The sequence below is a fragment of the Peromyscus maniculatus genome, chromosome 3 (assembly GCF_049852395.1).
Source record: "Peromyscus maniculatus bairdii isolate BWxNUB_F1_BW_parent chromosome 3, HU_Pman_BW_mat_3.1, whole genome shotgun sequence".
Lineage (NCBI taxonomy): Eukaryota > Metazoa > Chordata > Mammalia > Rodentia > Cricetidae > Peromyscus > Peromyscus maniculatus.
This window is the reverse complement of record NC_134854.1, coordinates 84,802,833-84,828,843: the sequence shown is the minus strand read 5'-3', so window position 1 is coordinate 84,828,843 and position 26,011 is coordinate 84,802,833. Positions and strand designations below refer to the sequence as shown.

General features: G+C 38.4%; 1 protein-coding gene across 2 annotated transcripts in view; it reads right to left on the bottom strand.

Annotated features, from left to right (window-relative positions):
* The window catches only part of Grid2 (glutamate ionotropic receptor delta type subunit 2), a 1,417,491-nt gene extending 1,391,712 nt beyond the window's left edge, over positions 1 to 25,779 (bottom strand). For both annotated transcript variants that reach the window (XM_042273420.2, XM_042273418.2), the window contains exon 1: positions 25,275 to 25,779. In XM_042273420.2, coding sequence (XP_042129354.1) covers positions 25,275 to 25,362 — 88 coding nt within the window. In that variant the 5' untranslated portion in view covers positions 25,363 to 25,779. The remainder of the gene's footprint in view (positions 1 to 25,274) is intronic.
* Positions 25,780 to 26,011: the final 232 nt, after the last annotated feature.

Here is a 26,011-nt window from a genome sequence, read left to right as displayed (position 1 = left end):
AGAAAATAAATCTGTACCATTATAGTGCAATGTGTCTTCCAGTGGGTAGTCATCTGCTATATCCACAGCTTGCCTGCCTAGAGTTCCACTAACACCTTTGCTGGTCCCAAGAAAAGCCAAGCACCTCTCCATCATCTACAACTTTCTCTTTCCCTTATCTTCTCTGTACTCTCTGATTCTGTCTTAACTTCCTGGAAATTTTAAAGAATCATTCAATGTTAGACTCTGTTCCATGTTATTTCCACAGAATGGACATCACTGTCCTGCTGATTTAAATGTTCATCTTCCTTTACTCTCTATCACTTACCCTACATTTTCTTCCTAAGTGTCCAAAATCTCATCCTTTCTTGATTGTCCATCTCCAAGTTTAGAGCAACACTGCAGAAAGACACTACTAATGCTGAATGTTTTCACTGTGTTGTCATGACTACATGTGCCAGTAAATAGAAAGAGTGCAAGATATACAGATACAGCTCACAAAATATTCTTCTTATTAAAAGAATTAACACAAGCCGGGCGTTGGTGGCACACGCCTTTAATCCCAGCACTCGGGAGGCAGAGCCAGGCAGATCTCTGTGAGTTCGAGGCCAGCCTGGTCTCCAAAGTGAGTTCCAGGAAAGGCGCAAAGCTACACAGAGAAACCCTGTCTCGAAAAACCAAAAAAAAAAAAAAAAAAAGAATTAACACATAACCATACCATTGTACATTGCAACTCATTACTTGAGCATACCAAGATCCTTATGGAGCACATGATATAATATTTTAGAATGAATATACATATATATATATACTACAATAATACATGAATATTTTAAATGAGCAATAATACCCTGAGTCAACAAGCATACAAAATAGAGCAAGTGGGAGCAGCAAAAAAATACAAATATAATCGAACCATGTTGTATTTCATAATGACAATACAAAAGGTACAAATGGGGAATGAGCAAGACCACATCTTTGATTTGTTGGGTTTTCCTCTCTAAAATCATAAAATCTTCAGTTAAAGATTTCATAGAAAGGCGAGGAAATACTCTTCTATCAGCTTAACAGAGAATCAGACCCACAAGTTTAAGATAATATACATTATGTAAATACTTAGGATTATTATATATGAAAGATCAACTATTTAGAGTTAATCTTGGATAGTAAAAGCTAAATACAAAAAAATGCCTATTGTGAGGTAGGATTAGCTCACAGACCAAGCCTCTCTCCATGATTATTATTAGTCCAGAAGCAAGCTCTTTAAAATGTATGAGAAATAGTGACTTCCATTGAATATTAAACACAAATAACTAGGTAAGAATTTTCAAAGACACAAAGTGGAAACATGAAAACCACAATTAACACCTTGTCTGATACAGGTAACTTTAGTTGTGTAAATATTCACATCCCTAAGAGATCCATTCTATAGGCATCCTTTTTCTTTTACAATTTATTGCGAATAAATAAAACCAATATGAAAGTGTTGCACTCAGTTCCTGACTATAATAGATTTTTTTCAGTTTACATTTTACAATATTATTTGTGACCATAGTATAAAATTATGTTCTAAAACAGGAAGTTCAAGGTCAAACAAGTGGGAAAATGTAAGTTGGAAGCAATAACAAATTCACTATTCCATCTATCCTCCTAAGAAACAGTCTTCAGTGTGATTACTCAGGAAGCCAGCAAATGGAACCAAATATACAGAAGTACACCTCATAACACAGACACAAATTATCATCATTTTCCTAATGGATAAGTGCATGATACTGTGACTTCTTCTGTTTTCAGCCATTCTGGATGACCTCGGAATATTTGCTTTCCCAAATCTCCCAATAAGTGACTCCACTAAAGTCACAAGCCAGGCTGTTTCTACCTGAGCTAGCCTATCCTCCACTGCTCCATATTATATCCTGCTCATGTTCCTGGACAGAACTTTATCATAGTAAAAGACACAGTCCAGATCTAGTAGCTACGATCTGACCCATATACAACTGTCTGAAAACCTAAAGGTTACATTCTTTCTTGAATTTGTAAATTGTTTGTTTTTGACATTATTTAAAACTTGGTATTTCTCTCTGCCTCTTTCTTCACACAGCTGCTAGCCAGAGCACACATCACTCTATGCATGAAAATGCATGAGCTTGCTGAAGAGACACTGGTAGAAGTACATTTTTCTGTTTGTCTTTCTGATTACCTTACCTAAACACAAGACAACAACACATCCCATGAGAAAACAATTTCATGGTAGCAGTGCTCTGTCTTGTTTTACACATGTATGTATGTTATTAACTTACCAGGTCATTTTAGTCATGGACATTTCTTTTAGTTTTAGTTTTGATATTTCACATTGTTAAAGGAATCCCAAAAGAAATCACCCTTAAAGTAATACATGAATTTGAGTTTCTGGGAAGAAAACGATTTTGGGAAGGAAATCATTAAAACATATAGTTACAAATATTCAGGTACTGCTTTCATTTTGTGTGAGATAGAGCCTGACTACATGTATGTAGCCTAGGCTAGCCTGAAACTAGTTATTCCCTCCTCCTCAGCCTCCTGAGCAACTGTACAGGCCTGATGCTGTCACACTGTGCCTTTTTTATTTATCATCTTTTAAATATAAAACTAAAACATTTAAGTGATTGAATTACAACATTTACACAAAAGAGGGAAGAATATTTACCAAATAATTGACTTAATAATAGCAAAGTCTGATGTAAAGTTCTGATAAATTCCAAAATAATATGAGGAAATTCCTAATCAGAGATAGAAAGAGTTCCCATTTTCAGGGAGTAAGGAAGGAAAATCACTATCATCTATCTATCTATCTATCTATCTATCTATCTATCTATCTATCTATCTATCTATCTAATGTGTATATATATGTATATATATATATATATATATACATATATCTACTACATAATCTCATACATTGTACAACAGAGGAGCAGAGTGAGGGATTTCACTGAGGATGGCAATTGAAGGTCATTAAAAATCTCCACAAGGGACTACAGGCTGTTAAGCACAGGTATTTAGCCCCAGGAAAACTGTGAATCAAAGGTATAAGCTAGATTAAAAAACATTATAACTTATTCATAACCAAGAACAAATAAGTGAATAGACTTGCAGTGTATGATTTATAAGAAAATACAACAATACAAACCACTTATATAGCACCAATAAACCTGGGATTGAATTTATTCAACGACTACTCACTAGAATTATTTTATTTAAATTGTTTCCTTTCTAGGTGATAGCAAGTGAAGCACAAGCCTTCAACACTGTTACTATGGCAATGTGGTAAGAACTACAAGGTGAACCCTGGACCACAATGACCAAACCTTGTAAGTGTCCTTTCTTTTTTATTTGTTCTTAATTGTTGTACAAAATAATGTTTTTTTTTAATGACATTTTCATACCTGGTCCCATCCTTTTCCCAAATAGTCTTTGAGAATGCTTTCAGTGTGTGTGTGTGTGTGTGTGTGTGTGTGTGTGTGTGTGTGTGTGTGTGTGTGTTACGGAAGGTGGAACTCTAGGATTCAAGCATGCTAGGCAGGCACTCTAATATTTAGGATCACAACCCTAAGATAATTGTTAATACAAAACTTGAGTTCATGGTGAGAAAGGGATTCTGAGAAAAGAAATGAACAGAGGCACAGAGAGGCCTTAAATTCTTTGGGAAGTCTTCTCTAGCAACAGCCGAAATTGACGTTAGAATCAGACTCCTCTGTGCTGAGGTGAAGAGGGCCAATTACATGTCATTGTTGAGTTTTCTTCCTCTTATCTGAAAAATGGGTGTGACTGATTATTTTGCCTACATTACTGGGATTACTGACATCCTTTTTATGAGATAATGTTAAAATGTGTTTGCAAAAAAACGCTTACTGTATTGTGAGGGTTTAATGATTTTACTCCAACAAATATTTGAATGGGTGGCTGTGCATTCCAAGTTTTCCTTACACAGAATGGATTTAGTCATGTTCACTGTATCTTTCCATTGTCCTGTATAGGATCCTATTAGAACTGTTCACAGAGAGATGAAGTAGAATTAAAGGGCCTTTCCCTGAGCATTACCTTTTTGGTATTGGCATTTAAGGTGGGCAAACTAATTCTCTGTTCCCTTTGAACATTCTAAAGCATTTTCACTTCAATGTATGCTTAATAATAGTATTTCAAAATACACAATAAATGTCTTTTCATTAGTGTATCTTTAAATTAAAATTAAACTGTGGCATTTATATTAAGGGCCCTATACAAATTGCACTGATTTGCCTTTGAATGCTCCAACAATCTGTTGACCTTTAATCAGTTGTAAACCTGTGGAGCTGGCACTCTGATTAAAACCACAATAATTGCTTAATTCAGGAAAACAAGTTTAGCTTAAGTGAGAAAAAAAGTGAAGAATTTGTAAATCAGTTCCAGTATATATAAAACTGAAAGGGGAATAAAATGCTTACAAAATTACTGTGATTGCTCTCTCCTTCTGTGTTATAGATAAAAACACATATCTTTCTTACAAAATTTCTATGTGAACATAAAAAAGTAGAAATAAGTATCTGAGTAAGTTTATAAAAGGAGCTTTGAAACAAAAAGAGAGTAGTATGTAAGTAATTTAGAAATAGAAATAAAGAGAATTAAGTAATTATGTAATATGAACAGTAAAGTTAGAAAACAATGACTTGGGAAATTGTTACTATGAAGATACAAAAATATTACTCTAGATATCTTTGAAAGTAGGCTTAAAATAACCATGAATTCTATCTTAGAAAGAGTGCAGGCTGCAGAAATATTACAAGTTTATAGGTAACTACAACATTATATTTTATGACATTCTAAAAAGATGAGAATTATGAAACAAAATCCATATAGTTTTTCCAGGTGTTTTCTGATATATTAAGCAAATATCAAATCTGTTTGAGATTAAAAATGAGTATATGAATAAACCAGATATTAATAGCTTTCCTCTTCACTTGACATAATTACAAAAATCAATTAAATCCAGCCTTGGGATACTTGGCAAATGCTCACAAAACAGTCAGAAACAAAGTGTACAATTATTTAAATAAAAGTAAGTGTGCTTAAGAAAGTTGGAAGAAGGCTGAGGAAAAGAGAAGAAGTATTTTTGGCTGAAGGCTCAATTATTGCCAGGCACTCTCCATTCTCCTAAGTTTGTTTTTGTCACTTTGTGTACCTTTCTTTTCTTGATGATAAGTAGTTATATTTATATGCTGTATATGAAAACAAAGGCTTAGCAGTGACCCTAGATTGACAATTACAATCTTCAACAAGTAAGCACCAGTGATAAATATATACCCACAAGGACATACAAGTTTGTATTTTAATTTTAAAAATCACAGTTAATGGTCATTATTTGTCATATACAAATCTGCCATTTTATTACTTTATGGTTTCCTATAATGATGCGGAAGAGTCATCACTGTGTCGAGGATATGTCTGTACAAAGTTCATCATTAGGGTTAAATGCAACTCCAAGCCCAAGGCCATACAAAAATAGAATTGAGAAAAGTATAGAATTCTTTCAAATAGGAGCATTACAAGACGAAACTATTTTTAAATAGTAATGTAAAATATTTTCAAGAAGTTAAAATATATCCAAAAGAACATGTTTTGAAAAAAAATAGTGAATGTGCACTGATATCTGGAGTTATTGCAATGTAAGTTTGAGAACAAAGGAGGACAAGAACAGAAAGTGAATGTAGGAACAAAAGGTATGAGTATACATAGAAAAATAAGGGTTTGGATCTGTATACAGGGGGAAAAGAATTTGGTCTAGAGTAGCCTGTCCTGGATGGTCAATTCTGAGGGAACTTTGATGAACAACTCATCTCCAAACATTGTAGAAACATTCCTCCAAAATGTGAGTTAGCTACCTACAAGGTTATTTTAGTAAGTGCCAAAGAAATTAATTACAATAGTCTAAATAAATTATTTAGAACACAAGTAAAGTGGACCCTGGTGTGTGTGTGTGTGTATATATACACACACACACCTTTAACCAGGATACACACACACACACACACACACACACACACACACACACACACACACACAGATTTTTACATAATTAGACTTCTTTAATCTCATGGTTCATACCATCCACTAATACTACTTGGATGATGTAAGTATAATTAGTTTTCAAAAAAAAACAAAAAAAAAAAACAAAAAAACACATGCTTAACGACTAAGTTTCCAACCATACAACACAGACGCATTTAGTCTCCCTGTTTGCTCATAAGACAACAGTGGTCCTGGAGCCGGGCGTGGTGGCGCACGCCTTTAATCCCAGCACTTGGGAGGCAGAGGCAGGCGGATCTCTGTGAGTTCGAGGCCAGCCTGGGCTACCAAGTGAGCTCCAGGAAAGGCGCAAAGCTACACAGAGAAACCCTGTCTCGAAAAAAACCAAAAAAAAAAAAAAAAAAAAAAAAAAAAGACAACAGTGGTCCTTAAGCCATCACCTGTAAGAGTTTACCATCACCAAAGGGACAGGGAAAGTAACCTGAGATGCAGTGCCTGTGCAGGCCTGCAAATCACAAAGAAGGAGGGGAAGGCTGCTGTCTCTTTTGGTCACTATAGAAGCATGGCTTCACATCTAGGAAAGACAGAAAGGGAAAGAGCAACAGGAAACTGGTGCTACACAGAAGGAAATAATTATGATGTATGCAAATCCGGCCAAGAGTGCAGGATATGAGAGAAAAAACAGAAAACAATATTTGTGCTTAGCTCCTATAACAAAATTTAATGTGAATTTATAAAACTTTAGTCGTTAAGCCTATTCTCTAAATTTGAATCATTGGTACTATATATGATAGACTTCTCTAATAATATTTTCAAATATCCAACTATTTGCTTAATGCCTTATGACTTGATTTCTTCTCCCATGAGTCAAACTACATTAAGTTTAAGTCTCTGTTCTAACCCACATTTCTGTTTCTTTGAGACATTTTACTTCCTATGCCTGTGGCTTCAGTCTATGGCATCTGAGATGAGGTGACACCTGATATGGCTGCCAGTGTTTAATCAGTTTTGCTAGGAGCTGAGTTCAGTATCAGAGAAAATGGTTGGATCAAATGAAGGGAGTACTCCTACTACACACTACTTTCACATACACACACACAACGCACTCACACACACACAGACACACATCCATATATATTCTAATATCATAATATATATAACACATATGATATATTGCTGTGGAATAATCTTTTTGTACACTGTGATAATGTGTTGCCCTATTGGTTTAATAAAGGGCTAACTGGCCAATTGCTAGGCAGGAAGAGGTTAGGTAGGAGAGCAAGACTGAGAGAACATTGGGAAGAAGAAAGGAGGAGTTGCCAGCCAGACTCAGAGGGAGCAGGAAATGTGGAAAATGAGATAACAAATGATGAGCCACGTGGCAGCATGTAAACTAATGGAAATTGGTTAATTTAAGTTGTTAGAGACAGTTAGTAATAAGCCTAAGCTATCAACCAACCAGTTATAATTAATAATAAGTCTCTGTGTAGTAATTTGGGAGGTGACTGGAGGGACAAAAACTCCCACCAACACATGATATCCAATGTCTGGGGCCATGTACATCTACATAAAGCCTGAGAAAATTTAAAGAAAAAAAAGGTTCAGAATGTAGAGTCACATGCAATTTCCTGGTGACAGCCTTCTCTTGGATAGGCTGGGTGCTAATGGCAAAAATAGGCATTGCTTTTTTAAGAGGCCCTGCTACCAAACATTTGTATGGGGTTTATGAACAGTAGGCATCTCGCTACTCAATGGCATGACATTAGGTAAAAACATCTATAACAGCATGAAACTAAAAACTTCCTAGAGCATGGAGCAATAACCATGGCTCCTGTCAGCACCTCTACCATGAGGCTAAGCTATCAGGAAACCAAGCGGGGAAGAGGCACAGCCTCCAGTGCACTATGAGCTAAAATGGGCAGCAGTTTAAGTTTTACTCATGCAGACAGAAAATGTTACAGATACACAGTGAAGCAGATCCAGATATTTGAAAAACCTCTAAACAGGTTACAGTGTATTTAAAAATGTACATAGGCTTAAGAAGAAAAAAAGAGCAAAGATATAGGCAGTTATCAAAACAAAACAGTTAAAAATAATAGTAAAGTCTTTAAAGAAAGAGTAAAGCAATATAAAGGAAAAAAGCCATGTAAAGATGGAAAAAAACTCAGGGAGTCTGATGTATTGGGATCCTGTATGTTATTGTGTTATCTTTAAGTTTTTTGATTGCTGATGAATGAACAAAAGATGCCAAGAGACACTGGATTATGGAAACTACTAAATTACACCAACTTATATATTTTTAAAATATCTTAACTTCAAAATGGAATTCAAAAGTTATGTTGCATTGAGGAAGAGGTTATGCTTTTGTTCCCACAGAAAATGAAAGGCTGTGGATTTGTTCAGGGTTGAAGATGATCAGGTTTAATCAAGGAAGAACCCCTGAAAAACCTGGCTACAACATAAAAAAAATAAACCTAGAAAAATTACAAGACACATGATGTATATTTTACCTGCTCAAACATAAAACAAAAAAATCATCTTTGGCTGACTTGTGTACTACACTTAAGAAACAAAATATGATCATATATTATGAAAATTACTATCACAGGTTTTGACAGAATTGTTTGCTTATGTAGCCTCTGCTCATTTAAATTCTAAAGTCAGCTACAGAACTGGGGACCAAGATTGAGAACAGAAAATCACCAATACAGGCCATGCTTAAACTGCTTCACTGTATCAAGTATTGACTATACATAGTTTAAAGGGGGTTACAAAGACTAGAATCAAAGCAGACTGGCATTTCTGCACCCTACCATCAGTTTAGCCTACATCCTCCCAGAAGCAGAGAATTAGCCCCTGACTGTTCTTGAACCCATTATTGACCATCCACTATGCAGGTGCAGTCTTCGGTGGAGTATAAATGAAAGCAGGCCTGATTCCCCACTAGGTCTGGCTTTATGGTTGCAAGTAGACCCTGTCACATTTCAGGTGCCTCCTCATTCTTTGGGATAAACATTTCCTTCTGAGAATTATTTTTGTTACATTATAGCATAGAGCTAAATTATACAAATTCTATGGAAATATTTTTGTCTTCATTTAATCTACTAACTCACAAAAATAAAATATATTTGCCATAAGAAATAATGGATACAACCACAGACAAGAAGTTTAAATGATAGTCTTTCCTATTGTACTTTTAGTGACCTGAGATTCAGTCAAAGAGCATTCTGCTTTAGAATTCTGTATTGACTAGACATATTTGACATAAGTCAAATAAAACAACACCAGGACTATCTTAATATTGGTTCCAGTCTTCAATTAAAAAAGTATGTAAACTTAAAATTCTAAAATTTAAGTAATATTATTTAGAATAAATAATTCTTAATGATTGGTTCACACACAAACAACTCTACAAGTGGTATCTTCTAAATATACATAGCACAATGGTGCTTTTAACAATTCCACTTGAGATAGGAAATAATACTGTTACAAATATCTTAAATAAGGCAAGAAGACTAGAAAATGACTGTTTTTCAGTTAAATTAGGATGGAGCACTGTGAAGAACACTCCTCTTCCTCCAGATGAAGCAGGAAAAGGAATGGCTGTGACGCTGTTCCCTGGGATATGATGCTTCAAAGTTATGGTCAGTGCATGCTGAGTTCAAGAATGAATTCTATTAAATGACACCAACTGCCCTGCTGATGAAGCTTGCACTTATGGTGATGCTGAATTTATCTGCTCTTTTCCTTTACAAATTGTTTCCATTTACATTTGTGGTTGCCAATGCCCTTACCTTGTTCCCATGTATTTATCATTTTATTGTATGACAAGACCTTGAAGATAAAGCCAAGCTTCTCTTAGCTGGGTCACTCTGGGATCTGCCTAACTTCCACCTTCTCTTGTCACAGCTCTCACTCTTACTCCATGTTTCTTTCAATGGGAATTACTTTCTGATTCTGTTTTTTTTTCCCTACTTCCTAAACCCATGGATTGGGCCTGGGCCTCCATATCATCCCTATTTTCCATGACAAGGAGAATCAGATTTTCATTTATCCTGAGAGCTAATATATGAAATAAAATGAATAATATGAGTATTATACTTTTTCTTTCAGAATGCTAAAAGCTTACTTATTATCATTTGGGGGTATACTTATAACTGAATATACTATCAGGAAGAAAAAATATTAATAGAAAGCTGGCATAACTGTCTAATGCATAAGGATTAACCTTGGGATATTTGAAAAAAAAATGAAACATGGGAAGACTCCAATATTTCACACCAAACTTACAGCACATTTTAAAATTCAATGAGCACACTTTTTTTATTAAAACATTTTTTAGTCATTTTACATACCAAATATCCCCCTCTTCCCTCCTCCTGTCCCTCCAGCCTCCCCCTCCCAAGCCACCCCTCATTCCCTCCTACAAGAAGTTAAGGCCTCCCATAGGGAGGAATATTTAGTAGAGGCAAGTCCAAACCCCTCCCCCTACCTCAAGGCTGTGTGAGGTGTCCCATCATAGAAGTGAGCTCCAAAAGGTCTGCTCATGCACCAGAGATGGATTCTGATCCTACTGCCAGGGAGGGCCTTAAGCAGATCAAGCCACACAACTGTCTCACTATGCAGAGGGCCTAGTCCAGTCCCATGCAGGCTCCACAGCTGTTGTTCTAAATTTCATTAGTTCCCACTAGTTTGGTTTGGTTGTCTCTGTAGGTTTCCAATTATGATCTTGATGCCCTTTTCTCACAGAATCCTTTTTCTTCCTCTTCACTGGACTCTTGGAACTCGTCCTGGTACTTGACTGCATCTGTTTCCATCAGTTACTGGAGAAAGGCTCTATAATGACAGTTAGGGTATTCACCAATCTGATTATGGGCGTAAGCCAGTTCAGGCACCCTGCCCATTATTGCTAGTACTAAGGTGGGGTCATCTTTGTGGATTCCTAGGAACTTCCCTAGCACCCCGTTTCTCCCTATCCCCACAATATTTCCCTCTATCATGTTATCTCTTTCTCAATGAGCACACATAAAGACATGTTTTCATTTTCAAAATGGACCAGCCAAGATAGGAGTCAATGTTAGTGCTCTCAATTAAAATTAAGATACTAACATTGTGGAATAAAACATAGACTTCTAAGGGTTAGTTAATACTTCACAACCTTCAGTGGATATCTGGGTACTTTGCTAGTCTTAGACTGAACAGACAGAAAAGCAATAGATATAGAATGTAAAGAGCAAAGAAATAGAAGCTAACCAGTATATCACAGAGCTCTTTTCTGGATGCTCCATCCATCTCTCAAACTCAGTAGCTAGCCTGGCCTTAGGCCTTGCTAATCTTGACAACAAAGCCTGACTAACATGGCTGCCTCTACAGTTACTTTGCCAAACCATTTTTTATTTCTTATGAATGATTTGCAAAGAACTATCCCATTTTGAAATTCAATCTTGAAAATACCATGAAACTCTCTCTAATTAACATTTTATTACATGACAACATATCAATCTGTATTAGTAAGGAGAATATTTAATTTTAAAATGTTACATTATTTACCCCCCCACCCACCTCCAGTTTGCTCTTGTAGATCTCATAAGGAAATGGGAGGTTTGAGCTGGAACAGGGACAGAGTAGGAGAGCAAGGAAAGAGATACCATGATAAATGAGGATATCATGGGAATAGGAAGAAACAAGGTGCTAGGGAAGTTCCCAGGAATCCACAAGGATGACCCCATCTTAGACTACTAGCAATAGTAGAGAGGGTGCCTGAACTGGTCTACTCCGGTAACCCTAACTGTCATCATAGAGGCTTTATCCAGTTACTGATGGAAGCAGATGCAGAGATCCATGGAAGGCCCCAGGCCGAGCTCCAGGAGTCCAATCAATGAAAGAGAGAGGAGGGATTCTATGAGCAAAGGACATTGAGATCAAGATGGGAAAACATACAGAGATGTCCAGCCAAACTAGTGGAAACCCATGAAATGTGGACCAATAGCTGTGGAGCCCCCATGGGACAGGACTAGGCCCTCTGGATAGGCAAGACAGTTGTTTAGCTTGAATTGATTGGGAGGCCTGCAGGCAGGGTGATCCATACCTGGTGCATGAGAGGGCTTTTTGGAGCCCAGTGCCTAAGGTGTGACACCTTGTGCAGCCTTGGTGCAGGGGGAGGGGCTTGGACCTGCCTCAAGTGAATGTACCAGGCTCTGCTGACTCCCCATGGGAGAGCTTGACTTGGAGGAGGTAAGAAGGCGGGGGGGATTGGTTGCGGGGAAAGCTGGGAGGTGGGAAGAGGGAGGGAGGAGGGGGATCTGTGATTAGTATGTAAAATGAATAGAAAATTTCTTTTGTTTTTTTAACCAAAATTTGAACTAAGAGTCTGTATTAAGCTATGCAGAGACTGTCTGGAGAAAAACACTCCTCACAGAGCAGCCTGAATGCACATTACAGGGAGTAGTTTTGTTTTTGTTTTTTTGTTTTTTTAAGTTGGATTTTTTTTTATGTGTGTGTGTATTTTTTTTTTGAATGCTGAATGCCGTTTATTGAAGAAGGGAGGAGGTCTTAAATAAAGGCTTACAGCACAATGGGAGAACCCCAAAGGGAAGAAGTTCGCTACCGATGTTTTACAATCTTGCATCTAATCTGTTAACAACCAATATGCAGGATACACAGACAAGAAACTTGAAATTTTTAAAAATGTTACATTATTGATTGGGTAGATTAGGCTAATTATCAATTTTTATAAATCAAGAGCAACATTTATTTAAAGGGGAAAAAGTCAAACTTTAAGCATGTTCACCATCAAAGATAACAATTTATATGTAATTTTAACAAAGGGCTAGAAAGAAAATAATGATATTAGTATAATATTAGTAAGATATATATTAAACCAGGTAATAATGGTATATACTGTCATTTCAACTACTCAGGAAGCTAAAGCAGAACCAAGAGCATATTGAGCCACATAGTAAGACACCATCTCTAAAACTGTATATTGTACATTACATTTTAAAATATTCATTCTGAACTATTAAAAGCATTAAAATGTCTAAATTATATATTTTTGATAGTAATACTGTCATTTTCTTTGTTTATGCTATTCTGTTTTCCATTTCACATGAACATCTAAGAAAACACAAATACCAAAAGTAATAAATGTTCATAAGAGTAACCATTAAAGGCAAAGAAATTTGATTTTATTTGTTGAATATTCTAAAGAATATCATGTCTGAATTTGTCAACTGATGGTCTTGGCAAACTCTAAGCACTTATCCCCTAAAAGAAGCCAAAGAATGAGTTTAACAATAAAAACTGATTTCCTAACAAGGTAGAAAGATACTGATTTGATGGTTTATCTGAAAGAAGGGACCATTGAATTATAAACTATTACTCACAATATTTGTCTGAAAATACAAAAAATATATCTACAACCAACTAACAATGAATAAATCTTTATCAAAGCCAGGTGTGATGTCATGCACTATGACCTTATAAGAGAAGGCATGAAGACAGTATGTTCTAAGCCAGCTTGGATCATCTAATGAGGCCCCATGTCTAAAAATAAACAAACACCCCTAATGAAGCCATAGACCTCTACTTGATCACAACACTTTCTCTGATCTCTTTTCTTTCTCTAGTTCTCTGGATTAGATCTTTGCTTTTATCATTTGTATATACTTCACAGTTCTTTTTCAAGGGCCAGTAACTCATTTCCTTATGGTCTTCTAGAACACAGCATCATCTGGGAAGTGGGAATATACAATGAAGGTCTCAGGACACAATGGAGATAGACAGAAGCATCAAACCAACATAGTTCCTTACCTAAACTGCTTTAAAAAATAGCTAAAGTCTATATTGTTCCTTTTAAAAAGACACCAGAGTCATGATGTTGAGAACTGAGCTAATGCTGAGGCCCTGGCTCAGCAGCAGTACCCCCAGGAACAAGCTTTTCCAAATAATAATACTCTTGATATGCTTCCAATCTTTGTTGTGCAGAGACTTCCTCCTTGGTGGTCTAGAAGCTTCAGTCAAAAACAACAGTCAAAAACAAATATTGTCTTCAGAAGCTGGAAAATATTTGGGGAAAATAAAGATGTTTCTTCTCAGCGAGTCTATGCCTAGGAGCATTCAGGGGCTGATTTTCCGGTTTACAGACTATCTAAAATTCTTTGCTCCTTCTTCCTGGCTTTTGGCTGTTTTGCTGCTCATTAGCATTGCCAGTGAAGGGTGGACAGGAAATAGAAAGAATCAAAGCAGTTTGCTATTTATTAACTGTTTATTAACAACAACAACAACAAAACTTTTGTGGAGAAAAATATGTATTCAACAGTTACTTTTTGATCGTTTTTTTCTATCCATTTTCAGTGTTTGCTCTGTTCTCAATTACAACTACATGGTTGAAGGTTAGTATCCATGTTTCCTACTAAGATACCATGGCTCTTGTAAAAATAAAGTATTTTATTTTGCTGTGGGATAAACTTCCACCTTCCTTTGCTGGAGTATAGACAAAACAGCAGATGTATGTATGACAAAAATTGTATGACTAGTTTTTGAATTATTGTAATATGCGATATTAACTTCAAAAATAAAAGAAAAAAAATTTCAATATATATATATATGAAAGACTGCACAGTCTAACATATGACATTAAATTTAAACAAGATCTCAAGGCTTTTCTTTATTCCAGAATCACTAGATATATAAGCCTCTTCCCCTGTTCGTGATTTAATAACACAACTGCTGACATCTGTAGTGTGAAGAAAGAAAAAGAGGCAAATAAATGGTTCACATTCTGCATTGGCTCTGGCTTTGACATGATTATATTTATTTTGCAGCCCATAGCTACACTATGGTGAAGGATTAACCATCAGAAAGCTGAGTAAAGAGATTTCTATTATAAATGAAGACTATCTGTAAAGGATAAACTCCTCATCCTATTTATAAGCTACTTTTTTTTGAAAAAAAATATATTTGGCTTATGGCACTGTCAAGATTCCATCAACAGGACATTTATTGAGTTCCCACAATTCCCCATGCTGTAGTGGACTGTACTCATCCAACTGGAAGACCCAAATTGCTCTTCCTTCAGCTTCCTTATATGAAACTATGGCCCAAGGAGGCAGATATCTATCTCTAAAATCTCTTCCTTCAGGGATAAGAGGCACAGGTTATCTAGATGATGAAATTAGACATTAAAGCCTATATATTTAGGCATCATATGTCAAAATTAACATTTGCTCCAGCTGTCTGCTAAATGTCCTCCATTAAATTCATAAGCAACTCAATATGTTTACTGCAAATGCAGTCTGAGGCTATAGATCATGATTTTTCTATTTGAACAGTCAATTTTATACAATGTTTGAAACACACCAGGTACAGGAGCAGATAACAGGGAAGCAATGTCAATCAAGTGTGGTCACGAGATAAAACCAACACAAACAAGGTATACATTATTGCAAAATGATCTTGTTCAGAAAATAATCTAATGGACTCATTGTAGGCTACACGTCCTTTGGTCTATGCTAAGAGTTGTCAGAACATCTCCAAAAACAACGCACAATGCTCTTGTTGTCATTCAAAAAGGAATTGACTAGATATACAATTGTCACCATTCCATTCACAAAATTTTGCATGCTGGCAAATTGCTATGGACATTCTACAAATGAATCAGCTTCTGGTTTTAGTTCACCTTAAACTACATGCAACAGAACACCTGCAATAGTTCATTTGTCTCTTCAGTTTCTAAAATATTACCTGGTCCTTGGCTTTTAAGAACAATATGTCAATCTGAAATATACTGCCAATGGCATATGGCATTTTAATGATGCTGATAGTAAGTAGATTAAGTACTTCATCAATTTTAGGTACCTGTTCCAACTAATGAACTGCTTCAAACTTCTGTCAAATGACTGCATGTCGCCATCCCAATAAAAATGATAATAATAATAATAATAATAATAATAATATGTTAACATACTATTTAGTTACAAATATATTTTGATATTCCAATAGTATGTTCCTCAGCCATAACACAATTGTCTTTTTTTTTCAATTATTTCTGATCCCAAACTAGACTTCAATCTTCTGACTGTTCATGAATCTCCTGGTTGCACTTCAATTAATACATGTAGCCAAGCAGAAATATCCATGTAAGACTTACATCATTCCTACAGGGGGAGAGGGTCTTACAAAGGAGCTAACACCAGAGAATAACACAGAAAAAAAGCAGAAAAATCATGAAAGTCATATTTCTTTTTTTCTTTTTAAAATATTTTTATTTTATAATTAACTTAATTTCACATATCATCCATAGATTCCCCCATCCTCCCTCCTCCCACCCCTCAGCCCTCCCCCTCCCCAATCCACCCCCATTCCCACCTCCTCCAAGGCAAGGTCTTCCCTGGGGAGTCAGCCCAGCCTGGTAGACTCAGGCAAGGCCGGTCCAGTTCCCTCCTCCCTACACCAAGGCTGAGCAAAGTGTCCCAGCATAAGCCCCAGGCTCCAAAACGCCAGCCCATGCACCAGGGACAGGTCCTGCCTCTACTGCCTGGGGGCCTCCCATACAGTTCAAGCTAGTCAACTGGCTCACTTATCCAGAGGGCCTGATCCAGTTGGGGGATCCTCAGCTATTGGTTCACAGTTCATCTGTTTCCCCTATTTTGGCTATTTGTCCCTGTGTTTTTTCCAATCATGGTCTCAGTATCTCTCGCTCATACAATCTCTCCTCTCTCTCAACTGGACTCCTGGAGGTCCACCTGGGGCTCCACCATGGATCTCTGCATCTGCTTCCATCAGACATTGGATGAGAGTTCTATCATGACAGCCAGGGTGCTTGGCCATCAGATCACCAGAGCAGATGGAGGGCAAGCAAGGGTCGGGGAAAAGAGAGCTTAGGGGAGCAGGAGGTCCCGGCTGGATCAGGAGCAGAGTGGGAGATTGAGAGGTTGATACCATGATGAATGAAGACTTCAGGGGAATAGGAAGAAGCAGAGTGCTAGAGAGGTACCCAGAAATCCACAAAGATATCTCCACTGTAGACTACGGGCAATGGTCGAGAGAGTGCCTGAGCTGAAAGTCATATTTCAATACAGACATTAACTGAAGCACAACACTAATGTGATATACACAACTTGTTGGTGTATTAATAGACTTATGAATGCATTAAGATTCACTTTCAAATGATTTCCAAGCTTAGAAAATTTAGAACATTTCCTTTCCTCCTTTTCACCTGTGACTGAAAAGCTGTCAGCTGTGGTATAGCACAAATAGAAGTGAAAGATCCATAAAAGGAAATGTTTAAATGTGTCACTGAAAATTAACATAACATGAATTTCTGTTTTGCAATGAACGCTATTGCCCTATAAAATAATTACATTCTCCTTTTTGAAGGAGATATTTCTGAGGGATTTAAAGCAAATCAGATGTATATCAGAATTTATTTAAAATAAATTTATGATCAGTTCAAATGTATCTACTATAGTGAGAATTGCAGTTCATCATCATTCATTAGTTTAGGATATCATATAGTCACAATAATTAATTGAGTGCTCCAGAGGTAAATAGTTATTCTCTTTGTAACACATATCATTGCTGTTTAAGTTGTAATCCACTCATAATTTCAGGTAAGAAATTTCAAGTAAACATTAGTAGTGAGCTGAAAAACTCAATGGAATAAATAAGCAGAATAATTAATATCATATGTTTCAGAACTACATGAAAGTTTCTCACTTAAGCCAGTTACAATCAGCTTGGCCCAGTAATCTTGATCTAAGATTACAAATAAAAAAAAAATGTTTTCTTACTATTCAAACCTAAACCACAGGCAGCAAATAAATTTGTAAGAAAACAATGTATCTTATTCTTAAAGTCCACAATTCTCTTACAATTCTTTTTAGTGAAAAATATCTTTATGAAAATTCCTATGCACGAACACTCCGAAATCTCAAGTTCAATTCCTCCCTGTTTTTCCTACAATCTCCTGCAACCTTCTCCTCCTCCCTTGTCCTGAGTCTCCTAGAGCCCTCAGTTCTCAGTGCATTTTTTAATTGTTGCCAGTCTCTATTTTACCACTTCCTGCTCACTGCACACAGTTTTCTCCATGTTCATCTCTGTCCTGAAGTTTTCTAGAACATTTCTTTATATATTCAACTTGACAATACCTCACTTCATCTTCCAAGGAATACTGTCCTTGCATTTCTTCTAGAATATTATGCTGGTTTCTATTCTGTCCCACAGGGCACTTATCTGTCTCTGCTCCTGGGTTCCCTCTCTCCTCCTAACCTCTCCATTCTGCAAGGCTCTTGTTTCAGAGCTCTTCTCCCTCACTTAACTTCCCTAATCACTGACTGAAGGCCAAATACCACAACAAGTTGTACATTTTCTAGAATATGTAGACACATAAAATAAAAATCATATACCCTTGACCTGGAGGTCCAACATAAATACAAAATTGAACAACTCCTGCTTGGATTCCAATCTAGCAATTGCCCACCTCTCCCCATTTCCCACTTTTGCTTCACTGTAACACACTTCAGCTTCTTGCCCATACGAAGCACTTTGGAAGCCTACATGCCCTGATCTTCTCCCATCTGGCCAATGCACGAGAAAAGCCTGTTTTAACTACCTTATATTATGTACACAGTCTAATGACAGCTCTTCCCCTTCAGCCAGCAATTGAACTCAAGCCACAGTGGCTAAACCACAGTTCTACACCACCTAGTACAGACAACTGGAGAAGGTTATAAAAAACCTGAGAGCTGTAACATGACACGTAAGTCTCTCCTGCATTTGCTTTACTTGTAGGTCAGATTTTATTCCCTTCTACTTCCCACTTCGCTCATTAAACTATACTCAAAGTAGCTTTCAAAATGTCCCTTTACAAATTAAACTGACTCCTAGTGTATTGTCTCATAGTCATTGTCCTTGCAACAGTTGCTGCCTAAATATCACCAGACATTGATATGCCTTGTGCCTTTCAAATTAAGTCTTTTCTCTCCTGAGAGTTATTACCATGCCACTCCACCCAAAGTAGAGACCTGTGTCACCTGTCAGTCTTTCATTTAACTTAATGGTGTTTGTCACAATAGTAGGTTATATCTGTTTTCTTATTTAGTAGTCTCCCCAATGAAACTGAAAAATTGAAAACTACAAAAGCATAGCTTACTCAGTATTTTAATTATGGGACCTCTATATAATCATTTATAAGGCTGTAGGAAATTATATGTGTTACTCTGATTGGTTGATAAATAAAACTGTTTGACCTATGGCAAGGCAGCTTAGAGGCAGGAGGGAAATCCAAACAGATAAGCAGGAACAGAAAGGAGGGCAGAGGAGATGCTGCTAGCTGCCGCCAGGAGAAGCAAGATGTAAAGATACTGGTAAGTCATAAGCCACATGACAAATAGATTTATAGATTTATAGAAATGGGTTAATTTAAGATATAAGAGCTAGCTAGCAAGAAGGCTGCCATGGTCGTAGTTTAAAAATAATATAAGCCTGTGTGTGTTTATTTGGGTCCGAGCAGTTGCAGGACAGGTGGTTAACAAAGATTTGTCCTGACCATGGGCCAGGCGGGACACAGGAAATTTTCAGCAACAATACTGATTTAAGGATGTGGCAGAAGTAGAAAGTTCGTGGTCTCACCAGCCATGGGTAATTGGCTAGGTTTAGAATATCAGGCATGAATTCCCTCATACTGAGAGGTCTTAAGTTCAATTGAGTAGCTTGTTGGTTAGCCCCAATATATGTGTCATGCTACTACTGTGGGTTTTAGACATGAGCAATCACTAAATGGACTCAGAAGTATGTGTGTGTGTGTGTGTGTGTGTGTGTGTGTGTGTGTGTGTGTGTGTGTGTGTGTACATGTGTAACAATAATAATTTTAAAGTAATAGGTCATGAAGTTAAGAGAAACTATGGGCCACAACAGGTTTTAGAGCTAGAGGGAACAAAGTAAGGGTGGAAATTATGAAAAATATAGTACTCAAGTATTAAATTATCAAAAATTATTCCAAACGTTAAAAAAAATAAGAAAAAGTTTCTGTTTAACTTAGATCATGTGCTCAATAAATATGTGATTCAAACCACAATGTTTGAATTGTTATTGTAGTGAAAGTTGACTTACATTTCATCTTCTATTATTCTGAGAGTAGAATACCATAAAAGAGAGATTATAGAAACAATTAAAGAAAGCAAGAATTTATCAAGGAGAATAGACATTGATTCAAATGACTGAATGAGACAGTAGCATTACTTGTGGTGACTGTATTGGTTGTTTGCATGCCTGTGTAATACTTACATGATACATGAAACTTCATGTTAAACAGGTAAAATTACTTGAAAACATAGGTGATCATGAATGACACACATTATGTTTAGATGTTTCTGTATTTGTGTACACCTATGCAACGTTCACGTCTCTGTTTATAAGCTTTTCCTCCCAAACACCCCTCAGTTTGCAGCCATAGGGTTTCCAGAGGTGAGGAGAGCCACTCCAGAAAGAACTAACAAATGGCTCCATTCACTGATGTCCGATTGTACCAACACTACTCAACATGCAGCAGCCTTCCTTCTGTCCTGGCTCCTCCTCACCAGAATATTAATTTAAGAGAATATCTCTGTTTGATGTTAAATTTAAAATGTACATTGTTGAATCTATCAATATAGCTTTAGAAAGTAGCAGGTATTGATATATTCTAGAGTAACAAATCTCATTAAGTAGCCCCTTTTTCTGATAATTTCAAAATGACTTCATATGTGTTTTCATGTAGAACAACAAAGAAACAGTTCAGAAGAGAGTGACAACTAATGATGAAGATATTCCTATAGGCTGTAAGTAATATTTCCAATAAATATTAGGTATTCAGCAATACCAAGTATTGTTAACTAATATGCTGTCTATAATCAAAATGAACCAATGATCCAATATAAATGGGAATGCCATACTCAAAATACTGTAAGTGGGGAAAGGAAGAAAAAATTCTATATAGAATATAGAGCTTTAAAATAGTAATGTACTATTAAGATACATTTCTAGTAAGGAAAAATAAGCCATAGAGGTCAGAACTGAATGAAATTTATCTTCCATTGCTTCTAACAATTTTCATTACTATCTATTTTTAGACAAGTCAAATGTTAATCACTGTGATTTTTATTCATATTTGAATGAACATTTATAGGAGATATTTAGTGGATATATGTTTCATCTGGAGTAGACAGCAAAGGTCCTTGTTATTCTGTTTATTAGTCATGTCACGCTTGATGTCTTTGATTAATAACAACACTGTCTAATTTAATTCACATCAGAATTGTGCTTCAAAGAACTGTATTAATCACGCAGAAAAGAGCAACAGTGAAATATGTGCCTAGATACTTTTTGTAAGTTTATTTCTGTTTACCTATAACTTAGGGAACAAAGAACTGTTATAACAAAAGTAAGGGGGAAAAAGCAATTTGAGATATATCATACCAAGAGTCCCTGATGCCACTTTGAGGTCACTGGCTGACCAGTAAATATCATGTGAAGAAAAAAAAAATATTTTAGGAAAAAAAAGTTATTATATGCCTTCTGGGAATGTGTTTATAATCATATTTAATAAAACAGACCCCAGACCAAAAGTAATAAAAACAGATGCTTTCAATTGCATGTCTGGCATTGTTCATAATGTGCTGAACATTCATTCACTAAGCCAGGCTGTATACGCTGAACATACTGATGATTAAAGCATGCTGTGAACTGTCTTAGCTTCTCACAATGACAGAGTTGATTATTATGATCTTGAAAATGAAGTATCATCTGCTTATGAGAGAAATGAATAGATGGTTCTTTTCTACCCCTTTGACATCAGGCGTTTTACTAAGACTGTTAACAGCCCTGGTGTGTGTAATATATGAATGAGTACAGTCCTTATAGAGCATGTTCCCTTATAGAGGTATGTGACTGAGGATGGCTAATTTACAATCTGCTCTATGAGCACCAAAGAAACGAGCATATATTAAACTGTTAAAACGTGCGATCCTCCATATTAGATAGGAAGCAAAACACAAACTGTTCGGTTGACTGGAAATGCCACCTAATCCCTGCTTAATTAAAGCAGCACACTCTACACTCCTGTTGTGTTGAGGGAGCACAGAGTGTGGGACGACTGATGGATGAGGAAAATAGCAGTCAGCGTGGCTAATCTCAAAGACTTGGGAGCTTTCTAGCTACATAAATCAGCGCGACTTCTGAATAGCCTCATAAAACACCGTATCATTGCCATTCCACTCACGACGTTTTGGTTCTTCCTACAGCATGCAGATCGTTAGGAAACTTCTAAGCAATCAAGTAATGTGGGCCTGATGAAATTACTCAATCAATGCACAGGCCCAAAGTAGAAGCATAATTCAAACTTGCATAGTTTTTATATGTAAAAGACCTTTCTTTCACCAGGGCAAAGGAGGTGATTCAACATGAAGTACTATGTGCATGTGTGCTTATGTATTTAGCAATTAAATACATGCAACTAGTAAGTGCCTCTAAAATATGATTATCAGAAAAGTCAAGCAATTACAATATTATGTATTTTGAGTAGTATAGATACATATTCATCTCAATCATTGTGGTTCAACCATTAAAGTGTTATTTCCTGATCATAGTAAACTAAATCAACAAATTTATTTAACTAAATTTATTCAACAAAGTATTAAAGTTTAATATGCGATTGTTTTTATTAAGCTACATGCATGAAGTAAAAGGAGAGGGGTGAGGATTTTCATACACATCCCACGGTTCAATATCAAAAGCATTCAGTATTTAAAGAGCATAATAGAGCAATGACTTTTTATCTCTCCAGTGTGCTGAACCATCATTGCAACCACTTTCCCATCCGACTGAGGAAACCTTCATTTCTGCATATCTCTTTACATCTCTAGGGGTGAAATATTCCTTTCCAAAGGTGTCATCATTTTCAGCCTTTGAGTCCTGAGCTCCTACTATTCATATTTCTCGTATGATTTCATGAAAGCAATCACCTAAAGAACATTCCTTTTCCTCACTGACCCAGGAAGCTAGCTGCCCCACTGCATGTTAACTGCTGCCTTACGAGTTAAATACAGGTGTACCAGTTTTGAATTTCTCATACTTCAGGTAAATGTGCAGGAAAGGGGGCATTTAACCTTTGAAGTACACAGAACTAAGCCAATTTTCAGTACATTATAAGAGGTATGGAGCTTTTAAAACTCAGTGTCACTGCAATATTAGGTAGTCTATAAAAGATGCCAACTCCCTTGTCTATTGCACTAATTTCATTCAAGCCAAATCAATTGAGAAAGAAGTATTTCTCTCAGTTGGTTATACAGAGCGGATGCACACAGTTAGATTTCTAAAGAAATGTGTAATAGCTTCACAGTCACTTTTGAGAAACTAGTTATAAATAAGTAAGCCATTTCACTCTGACAGACAACAGTGGGAAATTGACAGTTATCTCCTACTCTGAACCAAATGCCTGGACTGCATTGTGAAATAGTATTCCTCTCTTAAAGACTATCAAGATATATACATATATACATGTTTGTAAATCACGTATTAAACACGAAGAGCACAGAATAAGCACTTATCTCGGGGGAGGGAAGCAAGCATAAGTCAGAAACCCCTAATCATGGAATAAATATAAAGAAAGGTATATTGATCACATCTCCAAAGTCTTACCCTCATCACTCAACAACTAGACATAAATTCATGCCGTTTCTTTACGAGGAGCATGGTTCATTTCCAAACTCTTATCAGAGTGTTCCTGAACCCCTCAATGAAACCATAATTTCTCCCTGGAAAGTTCTGAACCTACAGGCACTGTTAGCCCCCAGGCAAAATGGGATCCAGCCGGCCAGCTATCTAATGCTTCATTTTCTTAATGCACAAGGGCAAGGCTTTCTGAATTCTGACCTCATTAGCCCTTGCACAGAGACATACAGTCCCATTGATATAAATGATAGAGAATGGCAGACATGTTTGCGGAGATAGCCTATAATACCAAAAGAGGGAGCCCCCTGGAGCTGAGAATCTGCCCACCACAGGCACAAACACTAGACAGAAGCCCCTGGCTTGGGAAGAATTGCCACCTGCAGCTGGTTTACCTGCTAGGGGTGTGTGTGTGTGTGTGTGTGTGTGTGTGTGTGTGTGTGTGTGTGTGTGTGTGTGTGTCACGGTGGAAGGGCAAGGGAGAAGCTGTGACCCATCTGTCGCCTGGATTTGCAGAACAGGAAATCGTTTGTACAGATAAAACTCCTGTACCAAAAAAAGAAGAAAAAAGAAAAAAATAAATTTCCCCAGAGGGGTCTCACTGCAGCCCTGCAAAAGAACCTTGCTTGCCCAGGAGGCGAATTTCCGAAAAGGAAATCATCACATTAAGGCAGAAGAGGCTGCAAAAGCCGATCTCCACTCAGCTCTCAGGGATTAGCAAGTGAGAAGAGTTGGAGCCCTCAGCTATGGGCACCCTGCATGATAATGACTCCAGCCCCGCCGCTCCTGCCGCGCCGCCGGCCGCTCTGCTCGCCCATAGGTGGGGCCAGGATCCTGGCGACCCGCGGGCCCTCCGGGAGCTAGGGCGCAGGGCTCGCCCTGGCGCAGCTCAGGAGGCTGCTGTCAGCGGTCGCCGTGTCTGGCCGGGCCACGAGAGCGGCCTGCACCGGCTTCGGCGTCTCCCACGCCCCGGGCCGAGAGCGTGTGCCCCGCCATCCTCTCCTGCCACCGGGTCTCCTGGACCGCAGCGGACTGCGAGCCTGGGCGTCCGCACTGCTCGCCGCAGCGGACTCGGCCGCTCACGATGCAAAACCACCTGTTCGAGCCGCGGGGAGCGCCCCCAGCCCCAGCCCGCGTCTCTCCCGGCGGATGACAGTGCCAGCATCACCCCCCATCACCCCCCGCTCCGTGATTTTTTTTTTTTTTAATGGCTCAAATGTACATCCGGGAAAAATTGGGAAGCTAGAGTCAATCAAACTTCCTTCTCCCCACAACCCGAGTCCCCACACTCCCTGCACTCGTGCGCGGAGGCCAGCGTGAGCCCCCTGCGCCCGGCCCGCACTCCCCGCCCGCCCTCACTCCGCGCCGCGAGGCTCAGCCAGCCACAGCTGAAGGAGAGCTGAGCTTGTGCGAGCGCGGGCATTAAGGGGCGCGAACCGAGGCCACTCCAGCAGCAGTGAGAGGCTCAAGGGGGTGGGGGAGCAAGAGATTACTGCCAAGGAAACATTAGGGGAAAATCGCCACAAGCCGTACCAGCCTTGTCTTACCGATGTGGATGATGGAATCAGCGGTCGCCAGGTCCCAGGTTCGAGACCACCAGAGGGACAGAAACAAGAGCAAGGGGAAAACTTCCATCCTCCGATGCAGATCTTCCTTGACCACGACTTTCCTTCCAATATGTAGATATTCTTTTAACCGGTCCACAGAGTTTGAGGTCACGATAGAGTTGAGTGCAGCTTTTCCACTAATTTCCAAATCCCTCTCGCCAGTGCACAGTCTTTCTTAGTCGCCGAGGAGGCACAGGCGACCCGAGAGCTAGCACAGCCGGAGGCAGCCTCCTCCCAAGCCCTGTCACTCGGAGGGGAATTTTGGCATCGCCAGAGTTGTTTGCAGTTGGGCTTTTTAAAAATGTATCCAGCCTTGGCTGCTCTCGGACAGGGGGCGAGGCTGGCGCTCAGACGGTGGCCGTGGCCGCGCGGGGGCCGCGGTGGCGGGTCCCAGCTCCGCCGCAACTTGGGCACCCCCGCGCCGGATGTGCCCGCGCCCTCCCCCGCCGCCGAGCCCCTCCACCCCGGGCCGCGCGCGGTCGTGGCGCCTCGCGGCCAGCTCTCAGTGCCACCGGAGACGAGGAGGATGCGAGCGGAGCCGCCAGATTCCAGCGGGGAGGGGGAGGCCCGCTCCGGGAGGGGTGAAAAAAAGTGAACTTGAAGGTAATGCAGATAGTAATGCAGAGAAGACTCCCCTTCTGCTCGAGGCGGGCCCCGGAGCTGGCGCGGCGGGCCCG